Below are 23855 nucleotides of genomic sequence, written 5' to 3'. Positions count from 1 at the left end.
TTGCTTAATTATTGTATCGAATATGAACTCAACTGGAAGAAGAGAATGTAGGGAATAATGATCCCATATTTTGAAAAAACACCCCACAAGCACTTATATTTATGGAGTGACCTTCATGCTAAGGGTGCGTGGTGGTGACCATCTTTTAAAATGGTGTCCATTTAACCATTATTCCATTTGCCAGTTTGTGTGGAGTCACCATTCCTTCGTTGCAATGATATCACTAGCAGAAAAATTATCATTATATAACAATAATAAGTTTTCTTTAAATCTTCCTCCACTTCCTTTAGTTCAAAGTTAAATAAATAAAAGTTCAAGGCAAAAGAAGGTGAAAAAAGGAATCAACTATTAGGTAGACAAAGTTTTCAATATTACTAGTGGGAGCCAACTTTATTTGGCTCATCAATGATTGTTTTTGAAAAAATATAATAAAAAGAACACGGCATCTAGAAGTTGGACATTTGACATATGATTTTACATGGAAATTATGCCACATGATAGAAAATGTGTAGTGGTTAACAACTCATCTCCCACCCCAGGATTGGAGTGGGGGTTAAGGCAAAAGAAGTCAAAAAGTTTTTTTTTTTTAAATTTTTAGAAACAAGTCAGAAAGTTGATAACATTGATACTAATAAAGAAAATCTGTGGTTTATATAAAAACTAATAGTCCTTTGTTTCACTATGAATATTCAATTTTATGCTCCACCAATTGTAATACTATGGGTCTTATTCCACTTTGATTAATTTATTAGGAAAAGTGGCATGTGGCAAATTGCAATAAGAGCATAGCAATAATAAATGCTATGTTTTAACTTTACATATATAAATGTAGATTTGAGAGGAGATAATTGCATTGTATTAATTTAATGTGTTTTATATATTATTACATTTATAAAGTGTAGATTCCATTAAATAGTAAGTCTTTGTATACATCTTATACGTCATAAAAAGTGATATAGAAAAAAAGCTACCTACAATAGATCGTTTGAAACCATTTGTTCTTTGGATGACTTGGTTAGTTGGTTATGCTCAATCCATCACCACTTACCAATTAGGTGGTGTTTCATTTGCGTAATGCTAGATTCCATGGAATCACATACATGGGAATGTTAAGGTTGGTTATTGAACACATGGGGTTCCACTGTATCTACCCCGAAATGGTAATTATACTGCAATCGTGTCTTTCTTTAAGGGTGCAATCATGTTAGTAAGGCCACTAAACAGTAACACTTGCATAAATGAAGAATTGGAAAGCACATAAATGAGATTTTAATCAACCATGGGCATTACTCTTTTGCTAAACGTGCGGAAGGTTAGAACAAAGCTATATATATACACTATGCTCATGGGAAAAAGCCTTTCTTCAAACAATTTTATCAAACACCTTACAGGCTTAATCATTATTAGAGTATTTTTTAATTATTTTTTAAAAAATACCTTACAAGTAAACTGTGAGATGTCCATTGGCAAATAAAAGTCACTGAACCAAAAAAAGAAGAAGAAGCAATTAAGGGTATGTTTGGTAGTGACTTTTAAACAACAGTTTTAGTGTTCATTGGTAAACAACTTACAGGTAAACTGTGAGATGTCCATTGGTACTCTCATTTTCTAATATTCCGTCAAGGTTCATTGCTTGTTAGAATTGTGTTGCTAAATAATTAAAATTTTCATATTTTAATACTGAAAACTAAATAACAATACTTAAACACTACTACCAATTGAGCCCTAAGTCACTAAACACAAAAAAGAAAACAAAAAGTAGTCAACAAATCAAAGTCTTGAACTGCAATTCCTACGCAATTTCGTGAAACATGAGGATTGGTCTTTGGCATTTGGTTGAAGTCATCCGGTCAAAAGTCTTCATTAAAATTAAAAGGGTAACAACACTTTCTTCTAGGGAGAAATGACACTCCATTGATACCCAATTGCATTTTATTAAATTAATATTAAAAATGTTGTGTACTATCATACCATATTTCTAAAATTATCTTATTTTCAAAGTTTTGAATTTATGTTTTTGATATACTCTCATTTTCTAATATTCCGTCAAGGCTCATTGCTTGTTAGAATTATGTTGCTAAATAATTAAAATTTTCATATTTTAATACTGAAAACTAAATAACAATACTTAAACACTACTACCAATTGAGCCCTAAGTCACTGAACACCAAAAAGAAAACAAAAAGTAGTCAACAAATCAAAGTCTTGAACTGCAATTCCTACGCAATTTCGTGAAACATGAGGATTGGTCTTTGGCATTTGGTTGAAGTCATCCAGTCAAAAGCCTTCATTAAAATTAAAAGGGTAACTGCACTTTCTTCTAGGGAGAAATGACACTCTTGATATCCAATTGCATTTTATTAAATTAATATTAAAAATGTTGTGTACTATCATATCATATTTCTAAAATTATCTTATTTTCAAAATTTTGAATTTGTGTTTCTGATATACTCTCATTTTCTAATATTCCGACAAGGCTCATTGCTTGTTAGAATTGTGTTGCTAAATAATTAAAATTTTCATATTTTAATAAATTAAACTTTTGAGACCATCGATAATTTAACCTTGCTTAATTATTGTATCAACAACACTGTAATGGAAATTCTTCACCAAAAACCAACCTTTAGCGTGAAAATTTTGAATGAAATGTTAATTCCACCGTCGTATCATAGGCCACTAAATAGTGTTTCACATGCACATCGGATGAATTTAAAAGCACAAGTCAACAAGTCAAGTTCTTTATTAAAATAATATAATAATAAGGAAAAGGAGAAAATTATGTCACATGGTGGAAAATATTGCATAATAGATTAATGGTCAACAAGTTACCCAATAAAAACAAAAATTCAATAATTCACATTCTAGATGATTATGATAATGATATTAATGGAAGGGCAAGACTTAGGTATAGTACTTAAGTGGTATTCCTTAGGTTCCCCTGTTAAGATTCTGCCATGTGGATTTTTTCTTATGGAATGGAATTGTATTTTTTAATTAAGTGGTCACATGGCTAAATCTTAAGAGATGAACCTAAGGAACAGGATCTAAGGTACTATACCTAAGTTTTGTCCTCAATGTAAAATCTCTACATTATTATGTGAAAGATGGTTCTGAAATGAATCTAATACTACAGGTCCGTTTAAGAATAGTTTATTTAGTTGAAACTGAAATTTTTTTACTAAAAATGTAAAAAAGAAGAAGTTAAAAACTAGTTGAATAATACAATGAGACCTATAAATAATACTAATTATACAATGAGACCCATAAATAGTAAAAAAAAACTACAAAATTAAATAAATTTCTTCCCAGATTCTCAAAAAAAAGAAAGAAAAAAAAATCTTCCCAGACGGACTATACATCTCATCACCTGAGTGGTTAGTGTTGATCCTTGTGGGTTTGGCTTAAAATAATATAAAAGCACAAGTCAACAAATCAAGGTCTTTATTAAAATAATATAATAATAAGAAAAATAAGAAATGGTTTGAAAAATCACTATATACATGGCCGCCTCTTTTGAAAAATTTTTATTTTTATTTTTGTGACAAGTAAAATATTTAGAAGTCTAAAATTAATTAAATTATATATATATATATATATATAATGAAAAATCATTACAAAATTTATAAAAATGTAAAGATAAAAAAATATAAATTAATACCATAAATAATTTGAATTTCTTCTAAATTTTTTGATTATCCTCGTGCATTTACACCAGACTACAACAATAATATATAAATTTAGGAGGGAACCAAAACATCAACTTGCACTGGCCACACATGATTAGGTAAGAAACTAATGAACCTTACCTAATCATGAAACAAACAAGAGTATTGGTAATTGGTGTTTGGCATTTGGCTTAAGTCAACAAGTCAAAGTCTTGTTTAAAATAATATAATAATAATGAAGAATCCCTATATATTATCACGAGCTGTAGTAACATTCAATTACATCACCTCCACTACTCATATTTCAGCTTTTCTTCCTTCAAACTTCCCTTCCTTCAATTCGTTACCATGGCCGCCTCTTTTGCAACTCTTCATCATGTGCTTTTTTTAGTATGGTTCCTTCCCATTGCCTTCAGTCTAAGCTTCTTCTTCTTCAAAGCAGAGTCAATCTCAAATGTCTCTTGCAATGAAAAAGACAAGCAAGCCCTTCTAACCCTCAAACGTGGTCTCACTGATCAAGAACACGTCCTCTCATCCTGGTCTGACCATAAAGATTGCTGTATTTGGGACGGAGTTTTCTGCGACAAGAAAATTGGCCGAGTCTCTGAGCTCCACCTCAATTATTCGAGGTTAGGCGGTGAGATTAGTGGTTCGTTGCTCCAATTAGAACATTTGAACTACTTGGATTTGAGTTACAATAACTTTAATTGTACTCCGATTCCAACTTTCCTTGGTTCAATGTTCAGTCTCACACATCTTGATCTCTCAGGCGCCAACTTCTGTGGACTCATTCCTCATCAGCTTGGGAACCTTTCAAGCCTTCGCCATCTGTCACTTGGAGTTAATTCTAACCTCTATGTAGATAACCTTCGTTGGATGTCTGGTCTCTCTGCCATTCAATACCTTGACCTGAACTCAGTTGACCTTCACAGAGAAGTTGATTGGCTTCAAATAATGAGTAAGTTCCCATCTCTTTCAGAGCTATCCTTGAACTATTGTCAGCTTGATAGCCTGAATCCATCTCTTGGATTTGTCAATTTCACGTCTCTTCGAGTCCTTTCTCTTTTTGGAAATCATTTCAATCATGAGATACCTAATTGGTTCTCTAATCTCAGTACAAGCCTCTTAAGGCTTGGCCTGACCCAAAGTTCTTTGAAAGGCAATATACCGCCTAGCATTTTCAATTTAGAGAAATTAGAACTTCTATCCTTGTATATCAATAAGCTAACTGAACAAATTCCAGAGCTGTTAGGCCAACTTAAGCATCTAATGTATCTTGATCTCGGATATAATTCTTTAAATGGTCCTATACCTTCTTCCTTTGGGAATTTATCTCATATAAGATCATTATACCTTGACCAAAATCAGTTGAATGGCACCATTCCAAAGAGTCTTGGGCTTCTCTCTAAGTTAGAGACGTTGTATGTCGGAAAAAATTCTTTAACAGGTACTGTAGATGAAAGGCATTTCAGAAAACTCTCAAAGTTAAAGAATCTTTATATGACTGAAACACCTTTGTTCTTTAATGTCAATTCCAATTGGGTTCCCCCCTTCCAACTTGGCTATGCCTCCATGGGCTCAATCAAGATAGGTCCTAATTTTCCTTCATGGCTACAATCACAAAGATCCCTCAGTTTTTTAGATGTGTCCATGACAGGAATTTCAGGCAAAGCTCCGGGTTGGTTCTGGAATTGGACTTCAAACATTACATTTATCAATCTCTCTAACAACCACATAGAATGTGATGTATCAGACATTTTTCTGGGTTCTACTGTCCAAGTGCTCAATATAGCTAACAACTCATTTTATGGACCCATTTCTCGTTTCTTATGCCAAAAGAAAATTAGAAAGAATAAATTAAAAGTTTTAGATGCATCAAACAATCTCTTATCAGGAGAACTTTCTCACTGCTGGAAGTATTGGCAATCTTTGATCCATTTAAACTTAGGGAGCAATAATCTAGTAGGTGGAATTCCCTACTCCATGGGGGCTTTAGTTAACCTCCAATCATTGCGTTTACAAAAAAATAGCATCTGTGGAGATATTCCTTCATCGTTGAAAAAGTGCTCAAATCTGAGGCTCATTGATATGGGTGATAATCATTTGTCCATCATACCACTATGGATTGGAGAAATGAAAAATGTTTCAGTTCTCCGTCTAAGATCAAGTGAATTCAAGGGTTATATACCTCAACAAATATGCCAAATTTCTTCTCTTATAGTATTAGATCTTGCCAATAATAGCCTATCTGGATCCATACCAAACTGCTTGAAAAATATTAGTGCCATGGCATTCCCAAACTCCTATGATATTTCATCTTTTTCTATGTCTTTGCTGTATTTGTACGCATATAAATATGATGTTGAGAATGTTCAGCTGGTTCCCAAAGGGAAAGAAATGGAATACAACAAGAACCTTAAATTAGTTAGGCTCATAGACCTTTCAAGTAACAACTTGTCTGGATCAATCCCTACTGAGATTTCAGATCTTTTCGAATTACGTTTTTTGAATTTATCTCGAAATCATTTGATGGGAAAGATACCAGAAAAAATTGGGAGTATGAAAGAGTTAGAGTCAGTTGATCTCTCACGAAATCATTTATCGGGTGAAATTCCTCCAAGCATGTCTAATTTGTCATTTCTTAGTCTCTTGGACTTGTCATACAACAACCTCTCGGGTAGAATTCCTTCAAGCACCCAGCTTCAATCATTTGATGCCCTTAGGTACATTGGAAATCTTCAGTTATGTGGTGATCCTCTTCCAAAAAGCTGCACAATTGAGGAACAATCTTTGAATAAATCACCAATTGGCAGTGTTGAAGATGATTATGAAAACTCTAGCTTCTACATTGGTATGGGAGTTGGATTCGCAACTGGCTTTTGGGTAATTTGTGGAGCTCTCTTCTTTAATAGGACTTGGAGGCATGCTTATTTTAGATTTGCGGATGAAATAAAAGATTGGATTTATGTGACTACAATGATAAAGATGAATTTACTGGAAAAGCTAAGACTCTGCCTTAGTAAGTGAGGCATTGTTATCTAGCCAAAAGGTATTGCTTCAAGTTATGTCTTGAATATTGTTTCTTTCATGTTATTGTTGTAGTCAAATACTTTTAATATACAATTTAATTCATAGCTAAATGTGATAGTCATTTGGTTTTTATTTCACAAATATGACATAACTTTAGCCTTGGTTTATGACATAATAGTTTTACTAAAAATATTGTTCCCTATTTTAAAAATGGGTTTCTCATTTTGGAACTAACAAACTCTACTCAATTGAACCAAATCTATGATTGACTTTGAATTGAGTTGGGTTTTGATAACAATATTAGTCAATAAACTCTACTCAATAAAGTTTAAAACTTTCTTTCACTTATGCTATACTTTCTTATCTTCTTCTTCTTCTTCTTCTTCTTCTTTTTCGTGCTTTTGTATGACCGTTTTGCTCTTTTGCAAAAAATATTCACAGGTTGTGAAAACTCTTGCAATCCAAGACAATTACAATTAGAAGCAGATATAAATAAATTGTTTCTATACCAGGTCAGTGTAACTATGACTTTGTCATCTGAATTATCTTGTTTGTTACCTCTGCATACGAACTATATGCGGCTATTGGTACTGGCCAGTTTCACTAAGGATATTGTATGTGTGTGAAAAGATAGGGACCATATCAATAGTGTAGACCATTTGATATTGGTTTTTATTAACCTCTTGAATGAATGTTTTACCCAATTATGTTGATATACATGATTATGTTTGAAGTAGAAATTGTATGGATTTTGATGTTATGGTCAAATTAATTAAAGCAAATTTACCATAACAATGAGATCTACCTCAAATGACTTCCTCTTCCATAATAATGAGATAGAGGGTAAGGTTTTGAATTTGATTCAAAACTTTATGAATGCATAATATACCAATAATAATAATAATGATAAAAAAAGACTATTCCCTAAGTTTCAACCCTATCAATTGTCATATATTGTGTCATATCTATTTGTAATAGGTGAATGCATTAGTTAAGGATTTTTATTTTTATTTATTTTTTAATTTTAAATTTACTTGAAAGAAGTGATAAATTATCATTGAGATTGTGTTTGGATGACCCTATTTTGACTAACTTACGTTGTTTAAAAATACAACTATAGTTAAAAAAAGTGAGGCTTCAAAAAACTTTTCATAAGTTGTTTGTTGAAATTAAATTTACATTTTAATCTAAAACAAACAGAACCTTAGCATATAAAGTTCATGGTTAGGCATCAACTATTTTCTAGTTCCTGTCTCTATGGTATTTAAGGATAGAAGTGAATGTAGTATTATAATGATTAAGAATTTTAGGTTAGATCACCACTATTAATTATATATTTTGTGCCTATTTTAGTTTCAAAACTTCTTAAATCTTAATTACTGAAAAAGTTGAATTACTTGCAAGGTGATAATAGACAAATAATAGTAGATGTGACATAACTTAGCTTCATGTGAATTTATGCTACCTTTGTCATTCAGTGTACTACTTCATTGGTTGTCCTTTAATCTCAATTTTTTTTTTCTCTATGACCGTTTGGGAAGGGATGATGCTGATGAGGCAAAAGTAGAGGAGTTCAATGAAATGGCTTGTAAAGCCTCTCTTGCTGATCAACAGAAGCAGGTCTGAGAAAACATTCATGCTTAGATTAAAAGTTTCTCCACGTGTATAGATGAAATTCTTTTGCCTTATACTAAAAGGATAGGTGAGGCACAAGAACTGCCTCCACATCCAATAGCTGCTCCTTTTCAGAGTGGCCTTGATTTTGCTGTTGGCGGAATGGCCAACCTACTAACCGTCCTGGTAAGATTCTTTTTGTAATAAATAAAAAAAACCCTTTTCCAATGTTGCATTATTGAGCTTGAAGTTGTTTGAGTGCAGCTTGAGATGTTCAGGATCTTTGAATTATCTTTGGTTCAAAGGAATAAGATCTGCTTGTATTGATTCTATTATTTACTCTCACTTGAAGTAGGGGGATTATCTTGATTCAAAGGAATGATCTTTTGATTTGTCATTGATTACCCTAACTTCTTTAATTATTTCCTTAAACAAATTTAGCTATTTAAAGCTATTCAAGTATAGTTGAAGTCAACATCCAATCACTTTTGAATTGAAGTGTCAACAAAATAAATCTACATTTGGGCAGCAAAGTGGAGGGAAAGATGCCTTGGGGATACTTAAATTGATTTTATGGAAAGACATCTTCAATGAGTATTTAATTACTGTTTCCAGGATACCTATTGGGAGTTTGTTATCTCTAGCTTCTAGAAGGTCTTTCTTGAAATCATGTTTTTGTGTTTGTGATGTGATTTGTTCTATAATTTTTAACCTTTTTACTTCTAAATTAATATTCTTAAATGAACTGTTGATTTTATATATTTTTTTGGAATAATAATATGCTCTAGGTTTTAGATTTCTTGCAAACTTCAATGTTGCGAATGAGCATTTCACCCTCTTTTAAAAACAAGGTGGCAGGTGAGATTGAGAGTTCATGACCCACCAATATGTGTAACTTACCAATAAAAACAAAAAGATTACTTGCAAGCTTTGGCGCGGTTAATACCTTCTAGAGTATCTCTTGGCTTCTTTTCATTGAAGTTAAAGCTCTAAAATAGGTTTTTTTTTTTAATTTTTTTTTTTTAATGCCATTCTTATTACAGCTAAACGAGGAATTCAACCAGTTTGTAACCTAAAACATGCCATTATTCGAGTTGAAGCCTTGGAAACCAAATTGATTTTAAAGGTTATGTGAAGTTCTCAGTTTTGATTGATATTCGACAGGGCCTTGATTGGAAGTTGTTGTATTGGAGGTAACACATATAGAGGTCCAGATTTTACTGCAAGAAAGTGTAGATTGTGATCAATTCTTATCTTAGTATTTGGATGGCATGTTGCTGGCTAACAAATACATGGATTTGTGGAATAAAGTAGGGGATTTCTATCTCTAGAAGTACAAGGATGTCCACCAAGCTGGACTTATGCCCTTCACCTTAATCTCCTTAAGTGGTAAGAACTAATTGGTTTTCTTTCAGTTATATGGTTAATGTTTCCAACTTTTTCCTGAATATATTTCCCAAAACATAGCTATCAAATAAGTGGGATGAGAGGGCTTCAACTGGGTGCCTGTTCCACAATACATAACTGTCAAATATGTTTGATTGTTACAAAATTAATTACAATTGCGCATATAAGTAGTACCCTATATCATAGTCTCTGTACTGGACTCAAATTAGAATGTTTCTGCACCCAGATTTGATTGCAAGACTATCAATTTTTGCTTAATGTACCGGAGTATATGTACTTGTTGAGCTTGGATAAATTTCGTATTACAAGAAAGCATCAAAATCCAGAAATCTGCATTGTTGTCTTCTGCTGAGTTGCTTGTCCAACAATTGTGAAATTCCTTAGGTTTCCTTTGGTGGCAACATTGCTTTGCATTGTCTGCTGCACTTAGTTTGATATACATGATCATGTATCACCACTCTCTTTTGCATCTTGTGGTGCAGAGGCTCTCGATATTTCCATCTGACACTTTCATTTGATTTTCCTTGTTGACCTTGCTGTCTTCAATAATTATTGAACTGCTCCTCCTTGTATTTAATAAGTTGCTTTTTTTCATGGTTAGTTTCTTTATCAAATTGTCAACAATAAACTGTTTTTACTTATGCCACTATAAACATAGCTAAGCAATGCCCTTTTTGGCTTACATGTAGAAAACACATGAAGTTAGAATGCAATTTATGGCATTTTAATTTTTCTATTAAAACTTATGAATTTGTGAAGAGAATAAAAGAGGAAGGTTTATATGTACAACACATTTTTTTTAACATAACTGCATTATTTGGGTTTTTAGTACCTATCTTCTGTCTAGGTACAGAAGAAGTCTCAATTAACTATTACAAAATTTCCACATTTGGTTCTGATTACTTAAGAGCTTGTGGGTGTGTCATGTGTGTTCTAGTTCTCCCATTAAAGTACCAATTACTAATGATTTTTCTGCACATCATTGAATTGTGCTGAACTCTCTGAAAGACTAAAGGACCTCATTGTTTACAAGCTTGATGGTGAAATACTTCACAAGGAAGCCAGCCAAGGTATATGTTTAAACGGTGAAGCTGATGTTGGTACTGTCATAGCCTTCTAGCCTGGTGTAACTTTGAGGATAACCCATTTTTAATAATCAAAATCCTAAGCTCCTTTTGTTATAAGTGAATAAATTAGTTGTTAAGGCCTTTGTTTTATAATAAATTATACAAGAGTCTGTTTGAATGAGCTCATTTTGACTGTCTTACTTTGTTAAAAAATAAGCTGTATAACAGTACAACTATTCTTAGAAAAAGTGAGGCATTAAAAAGATTTACATAAGATGATGGTGAAAAGAAGCTGATGTTTTTAAGCCAAAACAAACAGAACCTTAGTGTATAACATTCATAGAGGCACCTACTATTTTTTAGTTCCTATGTTAATGGTTTTTAAAGTTAGAAGTGAGTGCAGTACTATAATAATTAGGTATTTTATGTTGAAATCACCACTAATTGATTCATATATTGAGCCTACTTTTGGATTTCAATCTTCTAAAAATCAATCCAAAAGTTGTATTATTTGCGTGGTGATACAACTCAAATAGTAGTAGAAGTTCAAAACTTGACATAACTTGATTTTAATTATTGCCTAACTTCCATCCAAAGTTTTAGCTTCTTTGATCTTGTGTATCTACGTCAAGTACTTTAACAAAGCTAAATTTCTTTTGACTAGTTAATAGATAATGCCAAGAGTGAACTTTTAAATCATGTCTTACATTTTGTGTAGATGCACAAGATCAAAGAAGCTAAAACTTGGATGGAAGTCAGGCAAACATTGAAAAAATTATGTTGAGTTTTGAGCTTCTACTATCATTTGATTTTATCACCACGCAAATAAGACAACTTTTGTTTGTTCCCTACTTTGCCACTTGGCTTCATGTGAATTTATGCTACCTTTGTCGCTCAGGGTACAGCTTCATTGGGTGTCCTCTAATCCCAAAATTTTTCTCATGACAGACTTGAACATCCAGCTACAACTGTTTGGGAAGGAATGCTGATGAGGCAGATGCAAAGGAGATCATAGAATGGCTAGTAAAGTTTCTCCAAGAAAATGTCCATGCTCAAATTAAAAGTTTCTCCATGACTATGGATGAAATTCTTATTCCTGATACTAAAAGGATAGGTGATACACATGAAATGCCTCAACAACCAATAGCTGCTTCTCATTGGAGTGGCCTTGGTTTTGCTGTTCGCAGGAATGGCCAACCTACTGACCGGTAAGGTTCTATTTGCAATCCGGAAACTTTTTCCAATGTTGCATTATGAGCTTGAAGTTGTGTGAGTGTGTCTTGAGATGTTCAGGATCTTAGAATTTTTTTGTGACCCATCCTTTCTATGTTTGAAGTTGTGGGATTATCTTGATTCGAGGGAAAGATCTTTTGATTTGCTTGATTACCTTAGCTTCTTTACTAGTTTCCTTGAACAAATTTAGCTATTTAAAAATTTAAAGTTATTCAAGTAGAGTTAATGTCAACATCCAATCACTTTTGAATTGAAGTGTTGGCAAAAGAAATCTACAATTGGGCAGCAAAGTGTGGGAAATGGGATGGTGGCCTTCAAGGGTGCGAGAGGGGAGGGGAGGGGAAGATTTCTTGGGGATACTTAAATTGATTTCTTGGGGATACTTAAATTGATTTTATGGAAGGCATATTCAAGGAGTATTTAATTATTGTCCAGAATGCCTGCTGGGAGTTTGTTGGGGTATCTAATGCTATATCCATTATCTCTAGCTTCTATAAGGTCTTTCTTGAAATCCTGTTTTTGTTTGTGATGTGATTCATAGGTAGTTCTACACTTTTTAACTTTTTTTCTTCTAAAATAATATTCTTAGATGAACTGTTGATTTTATATTATTGTAATGATAATAGCTCTAGTTAGAATCAAATAAGTAGTGCTTCTGCACCCAGATTTTCTACAAGATTATCAGTTTGTTTGTGCTGGCTTATAGGTATATGTTGAGTTTGGATAAATTTCATATTACAGGAAAACATCAAAATCAAGAAATCTGTGTTGTTGTCTTCTGCTGAGCTGCTTGCTTGTCCTACAATTGTGAAATGCCATAGATATCCTTTGGTAGCAACGTTTTTGTGTCTTGTCTGCCACACTTAGTTTGATATACATGACCATGTATCGTGCTCTCTTCTGCATCTTGTAGTGCAGAGGCTCTCTTGACATTTCCTTCATCTGACACTTTCATTTGATTTTTCTTGTTGACCTCACTTCTTCAATAATACTTGAACTGCTCTTCCTTGTATTTGATATGTTCTTTTTATTATTATTGTAATTATTTTTTTCATGGTTACTTTTTCATCAAATTGCCAACAATGAACTGTTTTTACTTATGTCACTATTAACATAGCTAAGCAATGCCATTTTTGGCCTAATTAAACATAGAAAACACATGAAGTTAGAATGCAATTTATGGCATTTTAATTTTTATGATAACAACTTGAAAATTTGTGAATAGAAAAAAGAGAATGGACTACGTACAACACATTGTTTTGGGTTTTCTGTACCCATCTTATGTTTTGGTACAGCAGAAGTTTCAATTAGTGATTCAAAATGTCCACTGTTTGGTTCTGATTATATAAAAGATTGTGTGATGTGTGTTCTAGTTCTCCCATTTTAAGTACTAACTATTAATGATTGTTCAGCACAGTTGTACCTGAAACAAAGCCATTGAATTGTGCTGAACTCTCCGAAAGACTACAGGAGCTGATTGTTACAAGCTTGATATCAAGCCATCTCAAATGCCACACAAGGAAGCTAGGCGCCAGCCAAGGATTATATTTGGATGGTTAAAGTGAAACTGATGTTGATGCTGTCATGGCCTTCTAGCCTGGTGTAGACTCTACCAGCATACTATACATTACATTCCTGGATACCCGAGTTGATGTGCAGAACACATATACGATAACAAGGTATGATGGACCTGTGATCAATGCCCAACATTGGGGTTTTGGTGGCTACTAGGGTACTTCATAATGAAGAAGCGCTGTTACTACAGAATGAGCAACTTAAAGCGACGACGCATGATATACTCCAATGTATGAAGAGGACCAAAGGAGATGGAGCTTCGTGTATGTTGATTAGCTATAATTTTATTCCACACCTTCTCACCCTGGTGTACTTTTTCCATGTTTATTAGTTAGCAATCATATTTTTTATTTAATTGTTTTGAAGCTGCAATCTCCAACCTCTGTAAATTACAGAGTTATGGCATCTAGATGGAGATTGTACTGCTTTATGCTCAAGTTTTCTTCATATTCATAGAGTCACGAGTAACATAGGTATGTACTACTCTATGCTCAAGTTTTCTTTCAAGTTTACTTTATGCTAAGGGGTTGGCTTAGTAGTTCTGAAGGCTTCAAGATATCCTTTTGCTAGCATCTTGGGGCCACTTCAAAGTGATTACTCCCTGTAATTACCGTGTGTGTGTGGGATGGAAGGACTGTACATGCTCAAGGGAATAGTTAAATACTTAAAGATGTCAGAACACCCTTGTTACCAAAAAATGAAAAAAACGTAGTTCCGTATGCTTGAGTTTTCTTCATATACAAAGTTTGGATTAGCAACTATTTTGAGGGATTGGTTGTGGTTGCTTTCCTTTTGCAATTAATTCTTTTATGAAATGATCAAGATGGAAAGATATTATTAAACAAATGATGACATATTCGGACGTTTACTGTGAGATGTGATACTATCTTACTTGCTATGTTAAGGTGGAAACCTGCTTGGAAACCTGCTTTTGTAGTTTTTAGTATCATTGAGATCATGTAAACAATAATGCACCATTCAGATGCAACATATTTTAAACCAAAGGACTGGATTTTGTACCGTGGTGCGGACACCAAGCTAATGCCAATTGATTCCACTAGTCCATATTATGGGATGCGAATTTGTTTGAGGGTTTTAACTTTTAAGGGTTTAATCGCAATCTTAATTATGATTTTTTTATAATAGTTTTTGCTACAATTATGAATTATGAATTGATTTCCCTTATTTCATGTACTTTGGTACCTTATTTATAGACCCTAGAGTAATCCCAAGCTCTCCAAACAAGGCTATTTTGCATAGTTCGAGACTATACTCCCTCTCTCTTACAATGGGATGGGTCCCACCCACCATGGGGCCCACCTCTCTGTGAGAGGTAGGGAGTATAGTCCCAGACTATGCAATAATTTTTCCCCCAAATAGCCACCACTAGATCCTACATTAACATTACATTGTACTCCAAAGTGAAGTCTTGGTTCAGTTGTAACAACAAACACCTTATAAACATTCGACATTAACATCAAATGCACACTCTTTTTTCTAATATGTGAGCCCTCTTATGACTAAAATGTAAATGAATTCACACATTGCACAGATCTAAACCAAAAATAAAAGTAAAAATTGTAGGAAACTTTAGACCCAAATGTAATAACACGGGAGAAATTTTTTAAAATAGACTAATAAAAAAGTTAGAATCTGCTTCATTTCTAGGGATCTATTCCAATGAAAGTGTTGAGAAATGAGAATCAAGATACAGAGTACGTTTTTTTTGGCAACGAGCCATGTGAGTGGTGGAGATTTTTGGGATTTAGTCCTCTGGAGTTGTGCAAGTCCACATTACAAGTGTTAGATATGGCGGTATCTAGCCCTCCAACAACGGTGATTTTTTTTTTTTTTTGTTTTGTCAAATCAACAATTCTACCAATTTTTTTATATTCCTGCCATACTATTTTCAAGTCAACTTTAAATATTCCTGAGATAAAAAGGGGAAAAAAAAACGTTTATGTAAGTACATATATTGATGAAAAATATCATTGTTTTAATCATTTTATTGAATGTAAAGTTTTATTTTATCAAATAGTAGACATCGTATTGAATCTTGCCTATATATATTTAAAAGAAAAAAAAACATTATTGATGCATTTGCGGGAATAATAATAATTATTATTATTATTTAATGATCACTATAAATTAAAATTCCATGTAGTGAATTGGGCAATGCACCAACTGATGTTTTGTAGCATGCATATTGATAATTGCTTTAGCTTTTGCAGGTTGACTTGAGTTGCTTACTCAATGAAGCCTCGAACCTCCTTCCAGCTTTATATGCTTTTGTGCAAGATGGACACAAGATTTCAAGTTAGGGAGCCGGAGTACAAGAAAAAAAAAACTTTAAATAAGTATCTATATAGTATTAACAAACTATGACAAATACACAAAATTATTGTTTTATAATACATTTAGATGCAATCATCTACTAAAAAAAAAAATTACAAAATACCATTGTTTTTAAATATATTATAGTGCAATCATCTATGTAATCTCAATTTATAGATTTACTAGTTTTCAATTTATAAATTTATCTAATTTAGTGAGCTAATAATCTTGGAGGACAGGGGGCCCAACTAAATTTTTTTTTTATTTTTTTAAAAAGGTCTAGTTAATGTATGCTCTTAGGGCACACATTAATCATCTATTTTAGAAAATTTTTTAGGAAAAAACTTTCCCATAAAAAATTTTCTAAAATGGTTTTCTAATGTATGTCCTAAGGGCATACGATAGTAAAACTCATAAAAAAAATTATACTTAGAAAAAAAAAAAAGTCTTCTTAGGGTTTGGAGGGACTCAGGCCCCTATGCCCCCCCCCCCCCCCTTAGGTCGGTCCATATTTTGTGGAAGAAGATGAAGATTGTATTTCTACAATTTGTCTCACACTTTTTTCGAGTTCATGCCACCTTCAACATTCAAATTTTTCTTTTATTTTATTTGAGAAACAAACTAACTGCTACACACACACACACACACACACACTCAATTACACTTTCTCACCAAATGTCCTCACCAAATGTTCTCAACATGATTTTCTGGCCTTACATGAAAATTATGCCACACAGTGGAAAATATTGCATAATGGATTAATAGTCAACAAAGTCACCCAACAAAAAAACAAAAGTTGTCAACAAGTCAAATTTTTGATGATTTTGACATTGATGAAAAATCTCTACGTGGTTACATGAAAGACAGTCATCAAATGAATCCAACACTAATCTTATCACTTGGGTGTGGTGAGCATTGATCTTTGGGGGTTTGGCTTAAAGTCTATGTTATCACTAAGTCAATCATGTCATTAAGAGCACAAGCACATGATATTTTACTCAATCATGACTTCCACACAAGTATCCACAACATGAATCTCTGGCCATACATGAAAATTATGTTGCACAGTGAAAATATTGCATAATGGATTAATGGTCAACAAGTCAGCCAACAAAAAAAAAAAAAAGATGTTAGTAAGTCAAATTCTTGATAACCTTGATATTGATGAAAAATCTCTACGCAGCTACGTGAAAGATGGTCGCTAAATGAACCCAACACTGCATCTTTTCACTTGTGTGTGGTGAGCATTGATCTTTGGGGGTTTGGCTTAATGCCTATGTTATCACTAAGTCAATCATGTAATTAAGAGTGCAAACTCATGATATTTTACTTGATCATGACTTCCACGAATGCAAATGTCCTAGACATGAATCTTTGGCCTTACATAAAATATTGCATAATGAATTAATAATTTAATGGTCAACAAGTCACCCGAAAAAGAAACCAAATATGTTAGTAAATCAATTCTTGATGAAAATATCTATGCAGTCTCGTGAAAGATGGTCATCAAATGAACCTATCACTACATCCCATCTCTTGTGTGTGGTGATATCTTACTCAATTGTGAGCCTTAATTTCCACAAATATCCACAACGTGAATTTTGGACGTTTATTTCCTGTATAATCTCATTTTCTAATATTCTAACAAGGCTCATTGCCTAATTATTGTATGAACAACACTATAACGGAAAATAGTTCCCAAAAACCTAACCTTTATGTTAACTCTACCATCAGATCATAGGTTTTTGGAAAAACTAATTTTTTAATAAGCCAACTAGAAGTACATAGTCAATATTGATAAGGATCAGCCTTTCTTTTAGGGGTGTAGCCAAGATTTTTTACTTGGGGACCGAGTTATAGTATTTTTATAAAATTATCAACGCTAATACATCCATAAATTGTGTAGTTCACCATAGACATACAAAATATCCAAAAACGAATATTTTGCATCAAAAGTATGTCTAATTAGACGTAGACCCGCATATTGCACATGATAATTTTTAGGTAAATTACTATTTTAGTCCCTAAACTTTGTAAATAGTTTTTTTTTAATAATTAGTTTTATCATAATTTTCAGGATCTCATCTATAACGATTCTTACCATCATTATATATTTATTGGTTGATGATTTGCATAACATAGACACTAAATGAGAGGTAGAATTGTTCATTAGATTTTAAAATGTCATGGTGTATGAAGATTATATATATATATATATATATATATATATGGTTAAATGAAATGTCAAAATATGAGATTATAATTTTGTTCAACTTTGTTTCTTATATGATTTCTATTATTATTAATTGGAGAACATCTCATTTTTAGTTATGATAGGAAATATAATTCCTTACCACCACACACCCTTGGTGCGATGGTCACTCCACATGTATAAATGCTTATGAAGTGTGGGGGGTAAGGGCCGGGGTTCAAGTTTCTAGAAAAGAGTTTCACACACATATACACTTAAATTAGGCTAGAGTAGAAATTCTGTCTTGTATCAAAAAAAAAAAAGAAGAAGGAAATATGATTCCCTAGTTAGTGTTTGATTAGTTTTAAGTCTAAATTTTGTATTAGTATGTTTAATTGTTGATTATTGATTTAATTAAGTGAATGTAATGGTTGATTTTATTGCATTGTAAAGTTTTTAATGTCCTCTATATGGTCATTTTTATTTTATTTTTTTACTCCTCTTGACCACTTCTTTGTTTTCCATTTTTTTTTGGAGAAGACTTTATTTTCCATTTAACGGATAATAATTGATATTTGATTTCACTTCTATTTTTCTTCCTTCGTTTATTCTTTATTACTTTATATGTTCTCTTGCTAGCTGTAATTTTAATGATTATTAGTTATAGATGTAGTTATGTTAGTGTTATGTCAAAGGTTTTTTATTTTTTTATTTTTTATTTCTTCTAAATTTTCAAGGAAATATAAAAGGCATTTTTCTAGTCCGGTCTTAATCAATTAAGATACCCATAATTAATATCTTAACGGAAGTAATAATGAGCCTTATTTTTTTTTTAAACTATGAAGTGGTTAGATTAGTGGTATATCAAAGTTTAAAAAAAAAAAAAAAAGATTTTCTAAGGAAATGTAAAAGGTCTTTTTTGAAAAAACAAAATTGGTGACTTTTTGAAGAGTAGAAATATGATTTTTTTTTAATTAACTTATTCATAGATTTCATTATTTAGTTATAAACATTTAAAGTAAAGTAGATGAATATATAAATGCAAAATTATATATAACGTTACAACCGCACAAGATGGATATGTATAGATAACCATTTTTGTTTTTGATTCTTCATGAATCAGAATTTCATTTTTTTACTTATAAATATCTAAATTAAATTTTTTAATAGAAAAATCTAAATTAAAATAGATAAATATGTGAAGGTAAATTATATGAAAAATTAAAACAATCCAAAATGAACATTTAGCCACTCGTAGATATGTTTTCTTTGAAGGCTAAAAGTATGCTTGATTGCTTTAGCTGGAGCTATATAACTATGCAAATATTGTTACGAGTGGTTCCACCAATTGCAAATTATCAAGTTTGGTGGCCTTATAGAATAGGTATTTCATTGTGCAAAAAACTTTACATGGACTCCTCTTTTGTGACAACCTTTTTTTTTTTTTTTTTTGCCGGAACAACTTAAGAATATTAAGACTTAAGTTACCAAATTTTTTCAGTTGTGAAACACATCAGTGATATAAAAAATAGAAAGGTTTAAATATTTTTAAACAGAAAATAAGAAAGATGGAGGAGTGGAGATAAGGGAAAAAAAAGAAGAAAGAAATAAAAAAAGAAAAGGAAAAAGAAGTCCGAAGATAGAAGCTACGTGGAGACAAGAGATTGATAAGGTGAGTGGGGGTAGGTGGGGTTAGGTGGATTTTGAATTTTTTTTGTTTAGTTCTTTTATATATATATATATATATATGATATGTTCACAATATTTTTATAATAAATTTTAAGTTGCAGGTTGTTACTTTCCTATAATTCTTGAGCTATTGCATTTGCAAAACTAAACCGATCATGCTTGTATGTACGCTTGATCAGGGCCAACCTTAGACATTTTGGGGCCTAAGGTGAGAATTAAAAATGAGGCATTTTTTATACTTATATATTAATTAAATTAATATTTATTTAATATTTTTATATTATAATATATTTTATTTAAAATCTATTTTTCTTGCCTTTTGAGATGCAAATTGATTAATTAAATTTTTGTATTCAAGTTCTTCTAACATCTCATTTTCAATCGATAGTATAACTAATCCACTTAATCTTTCTTTTTTTTAAAGTTTTTCATATCCAGATGCATATTTCCTAGTAGATATTTCTAATCAAACAATATATTTATAAAGACTAAAATAAAAAATAACTTTCAAGTGTAGAGCAAATGAGAAATAGAACCTAATTTATATAAAAAGTATTGTTGTAGTTTCACCGAACAATAACAAGTTTTTAGTAATTTCAACCTGCATAAATAAAGACTTATTCAGTATATGGCCACTAACTAATATATATATATATAAACTGAAAACACAAGATTAAAAAAAAAAAAATTAAGCACAACTATAACAAAAATTTAAGCACAACTATAACACAACAAGACTTATTAATAAAACCCACCCACAAAAAAATACAAAACAAATCCTATTTAATCTTATCTATAACCCAAAAAGAAAAAAAACGCAAGCAGCAGCAGGCTTTATAAAAAATCCTATCTAATCTTGTCTATAACCCAAAAAGAAAAAAACGCAGGCAGCAACAGGCTTTAAAAAAAAAAAAATCTTGAAGGCCCAAAAGGGCCAAAACTGATAAACAAAGTTACAAAACCAGGCCCAAACGATAAACAAAACTGTCCAAATATTTATACCTGCTGAATCTAAACAGCGGAAAAATTACACTTTACCACTTTAAACTATGCTCAAGATTACACTTTGTACCATAAACTATTTGGATGCATAATTTGTATCCTAAACTATGATCTTTGTTACATTTTGCACCCCAGCGTTAGTTTTACCGTTAAATTGGATGAAAATATGAAGCATGTGACTCGCACATGTGACTTACTCAAATGTGACAAATGTAAAAGACCAAAAAACCCCTCTTCCCAATCAATTAAAAACAATTTTTTTTTCTCTCTCTTTCTCAACACCACCGTAGATTCATAAAGAATATAAAAATTTGTAGACTGCAATCTACACAAGGAGATGGGAACAAAATTGGATTGGTCTTCGCGAGATCTCTAAATTGTGTTTGGTAATTGGATTGGATTTTGGATTTGTACCTTTATGGGGAACTATACTTTGTTCACTTGCTGTTCTGGTTTGCGATTGTTGTAGCCATGAAAATTGAAATTGGTCCTTTAATGGTTTGTGCGTCTCATTTTAAATGGAACATTACCTACATGTTGTTTTGGGTTTTTTAAAATCTTAATTGCTTATGTGAGTCCCACTCGGCCTTTTCATATCCACCAAGCCACTTTGTAAGTTCCTTTGTATCACCGTGATGTCCAGCAATTCTAATGGCACGGTGACCAACAATAATCTTCAACTTTGCAGTGGATTCCGTTGATTCCACCTCCTATTACAAAGATTTATAAAGAACACAGACATAGTTTTAGGGAATTCATCGCAGTGGTGGAACAATGGTGGTGCCGAAGATGACTTTGCTTTGGGGATTTAGGGTTGTAGGGATTTTGATTTGGGGAGAGGAGCTGATAGGCACGAGAGAGAGATGAAAAAAAAAAGTTTTGTTTTTAATTGATTGGGAAGATGAGTTTTTTGGCCTTTAATGTTTGTCCTACTTAAGCAATACACATGTGCAAGTCACATGCTTCATATTTCCATCTAACTTAACGGTAAAACTAATGTTAGGGTGCAAAGTGTAACAAGGGTCATAGTTGAGGGTGTAAACTGTGCATTTGAATAGTTTAGGGTGCAAAGTGTAATTTGAAGCATAGTTTAGGGTGGTAAAGTGTAAATTTTCCCTAAATAGCTGAACCTGAGTGAGAGAGGCGCTCAGGTAGTCAGGTGGAGAAACCAATTCTACTGAACGGGCGGAACGACTGAGAAAGATAAGACTATAAGAGAGGCTGGAGGAACTGAGGAAGAGGAAGCTTGTTGTCAGGGCTGGAGAGCAGATGAGATCATAAGAACAGGGGACAGAAAGAGAATGAGAGACAGAGAGAGGCGGAGAGCAGAGACTAGAGAGAAAGGTAAATTTTTTAAAGTTTTGAGTTATTTTATTTGTCTTGATTTGTGATTGTTTTGTGGTTCATATGTTAGACCGGATTTGTAGTTTGTCTGGATGATTTTTTGTTTGTCTAGAGGATAATAATGTTTGATTTACCAAAATTTTTTTTTTTTAGTTAAAAGGATGTGCCAGAGTTTTGTGCTTCACCTTAAACAAAATTTTTTTTCCCCGGACTGTGTCAGATTTTGGTGCTTCACCTGAAACTAAATTTTTTTTCCTTTACTATGTCAGATTTTTGTGCTTCCCCTAAAACTAAATTTTTTTTCCCTACTCCCTCTTATTTTCTAAAATTTTAGGGTCTTCCTTCTACTTAGGGCTTTAGGCAACTGCCTAACTTGCTTAAGGGAAGGGCCGGCCCTTCGCTTGATTAAATTCTTTGTCATGAAATACTTTCAATGATCCTATCAATGGGGGCAATATGTGGGTCATGATCTGGATATTATGTAATTAGTGATGTGGAGATTGAAGTATTGTGAAGGTGGATGTTCTGATTTCAGCCTATAAAAAAAAAAAATTAATTATTATATTTCAGCAACCCCATGGGAGCAACACGTAAACATGACCTTTTCCACAACGACAATACACAACACATGGCATAATGTATTTGCAATATTCTTTATATTCTTTACTACATGTATAAATTGAGCAATCATTTCTGTATACTCTACGCATCTATTATATTCTCTTAGTTGTGCCTAAATTTTTAGGTTGAAACCTAAATGAGACAATTTGGAAAATAATATTAATTTGATAATAATTATTTTCCAAATCACCAAACCTAACAGTTGCAAGAAGAGTGGAATCTGGAAAGCCTTGGACTTGGATAATAAATCTTAGACCTTTAGATCCTTCTCTAACGGTTTCAAATCCATTCTTCTGCAACTAGAAAATTCAGTACCTCTAAGGATTATCCCTAGAAAAAAAAAATTTCAGGCCACGGCTAAATGGCCCAATCGAACAATTGACTCAAAATGTTGATTTTGAACATCAAAGAGGACCATTTGACCAATAACTCACATATCCCATTTTTTAAGGAGTTCGTTGCCCTACATTGTTTGAATTTCTGCACTTTCCTAATCTAGGGTTTAAAAACTTGGGAATTTTTTTAATCATACAGTTTTAAGCTTCAAAATTTTACTCTTTTAATTCATGCATGCTCCAAATTGTGTCTTGGTTGTTTCTAGATGATGTATTTGTTCCACTGCGCCCCATTTTGTCCACTTCGGTCCATTCACTCCATTTTGGTCCACTTTAGTCCTTTCAGTCCAATTCGGTCTATTTCAGTTCATTTTTGTCCATTTTGGTACACTTTGGTCTATTTCAGTCCACTGCTGTCTATTGCGGTCCACATTGGTCCATTTTAGTCAATTTCAGTCCATTTCAGGCCACTTTGGTCCGTTCAATCCACTTCAGTCCAATTTGGTTCATTCAGTCCAGACGATCCACTTTACTCCATCTCGGTCCATTTCAATCCATTCAAAGTTCTTTCCTCAATTGTTTTTACTTTTTTTGTCTTTGCAATGTTGTCAATAAAAGGGCGTTTTTTCAGAAGTAACTACAAAACTCAAACTATATCATTAGTAAGCAAAGGTTTGAAACAAATTTGGTTTTTAACAAATCGAGTTTATTGGACTCGATTTTCGGCTTATATTTCTCCATCGCGACA

The 23855-nt window shown here is 32.5% G+C and overlaps 1 protein-coding gene across 3 annotated transcripts; it reads left to right on the top strand.

The window, feature by feature from the left end:
* Positions 1-3978: 3978 nt before the first annotated feature.
* On the top strand, positions 3979-14476 carry LOC142634162 (receptor-like protein EIX2). Of its 3 annotated transcripts, XR_012844062.1 has the most exons (7): positions 6690-6714; positions 7137-7207; positions 8237-8495; positions 9353-9698; positions 10725-10786; positions 11732-11991; positions 13429-14476. XR_012844062.1 is itself a non-coding variant. In XM_075808448.1 (2 exons), exon 1 carries the CDS (start codon positions 4014-4016, stop codon positions 6690-6692), a length of 2679 nt encoding a protein of 892 aa, XP_075664563.1. In that variant the 5' UTR covers positions 3979-4013; the 3' UTR covers positions 6693-6714; positions 7137-7504. The 3 variants fall into 3 exon arrangements, 1 of the variants encoding a protein (XP_075664563.1); XR_012844061.1 differs by lacking the exon at positions 10725-10786; XM_075808448.1 differs by lacking the exons at positions 8237-8495; positions 9353-9698; positions 10725-10786; positions 11732-11991; positions 13429-14476 and having other exon boundaries at positions 3979-6714; positions 7137-7504.
* The last annotated feature ends 9379 nt before the right edge of the window (positions 14477-23855 follow it).

This window comes from Castanea sativa, chromosome 5 (assembly GCF_040712315.1).
Source record: "Castanea sativa cultivar Marrone di Chiusa Pesio chromosome 5, ASM4071231v1".
Lineage (NCBI taxonomy): Eukaryota > Viridiplantae > Streptophyta > Magnoliopsida > Fagales > Fagaceae > Castanea > Castanea sativa.
Note: the sequence above shows the minus strand (reverse complement) of the source record. Positions and strands in the feature narration are given on the sequence as shown.

Excerpts from the sequence above, each read along its gene's own strand:
- LOC142634162 (XM_075808448.1), top strand. The coding sequence starts at position 4,014 with ATGGCCGCCTCTTTTGCAACTCTTCATCATGTGCTTTTTTTAGTATGG.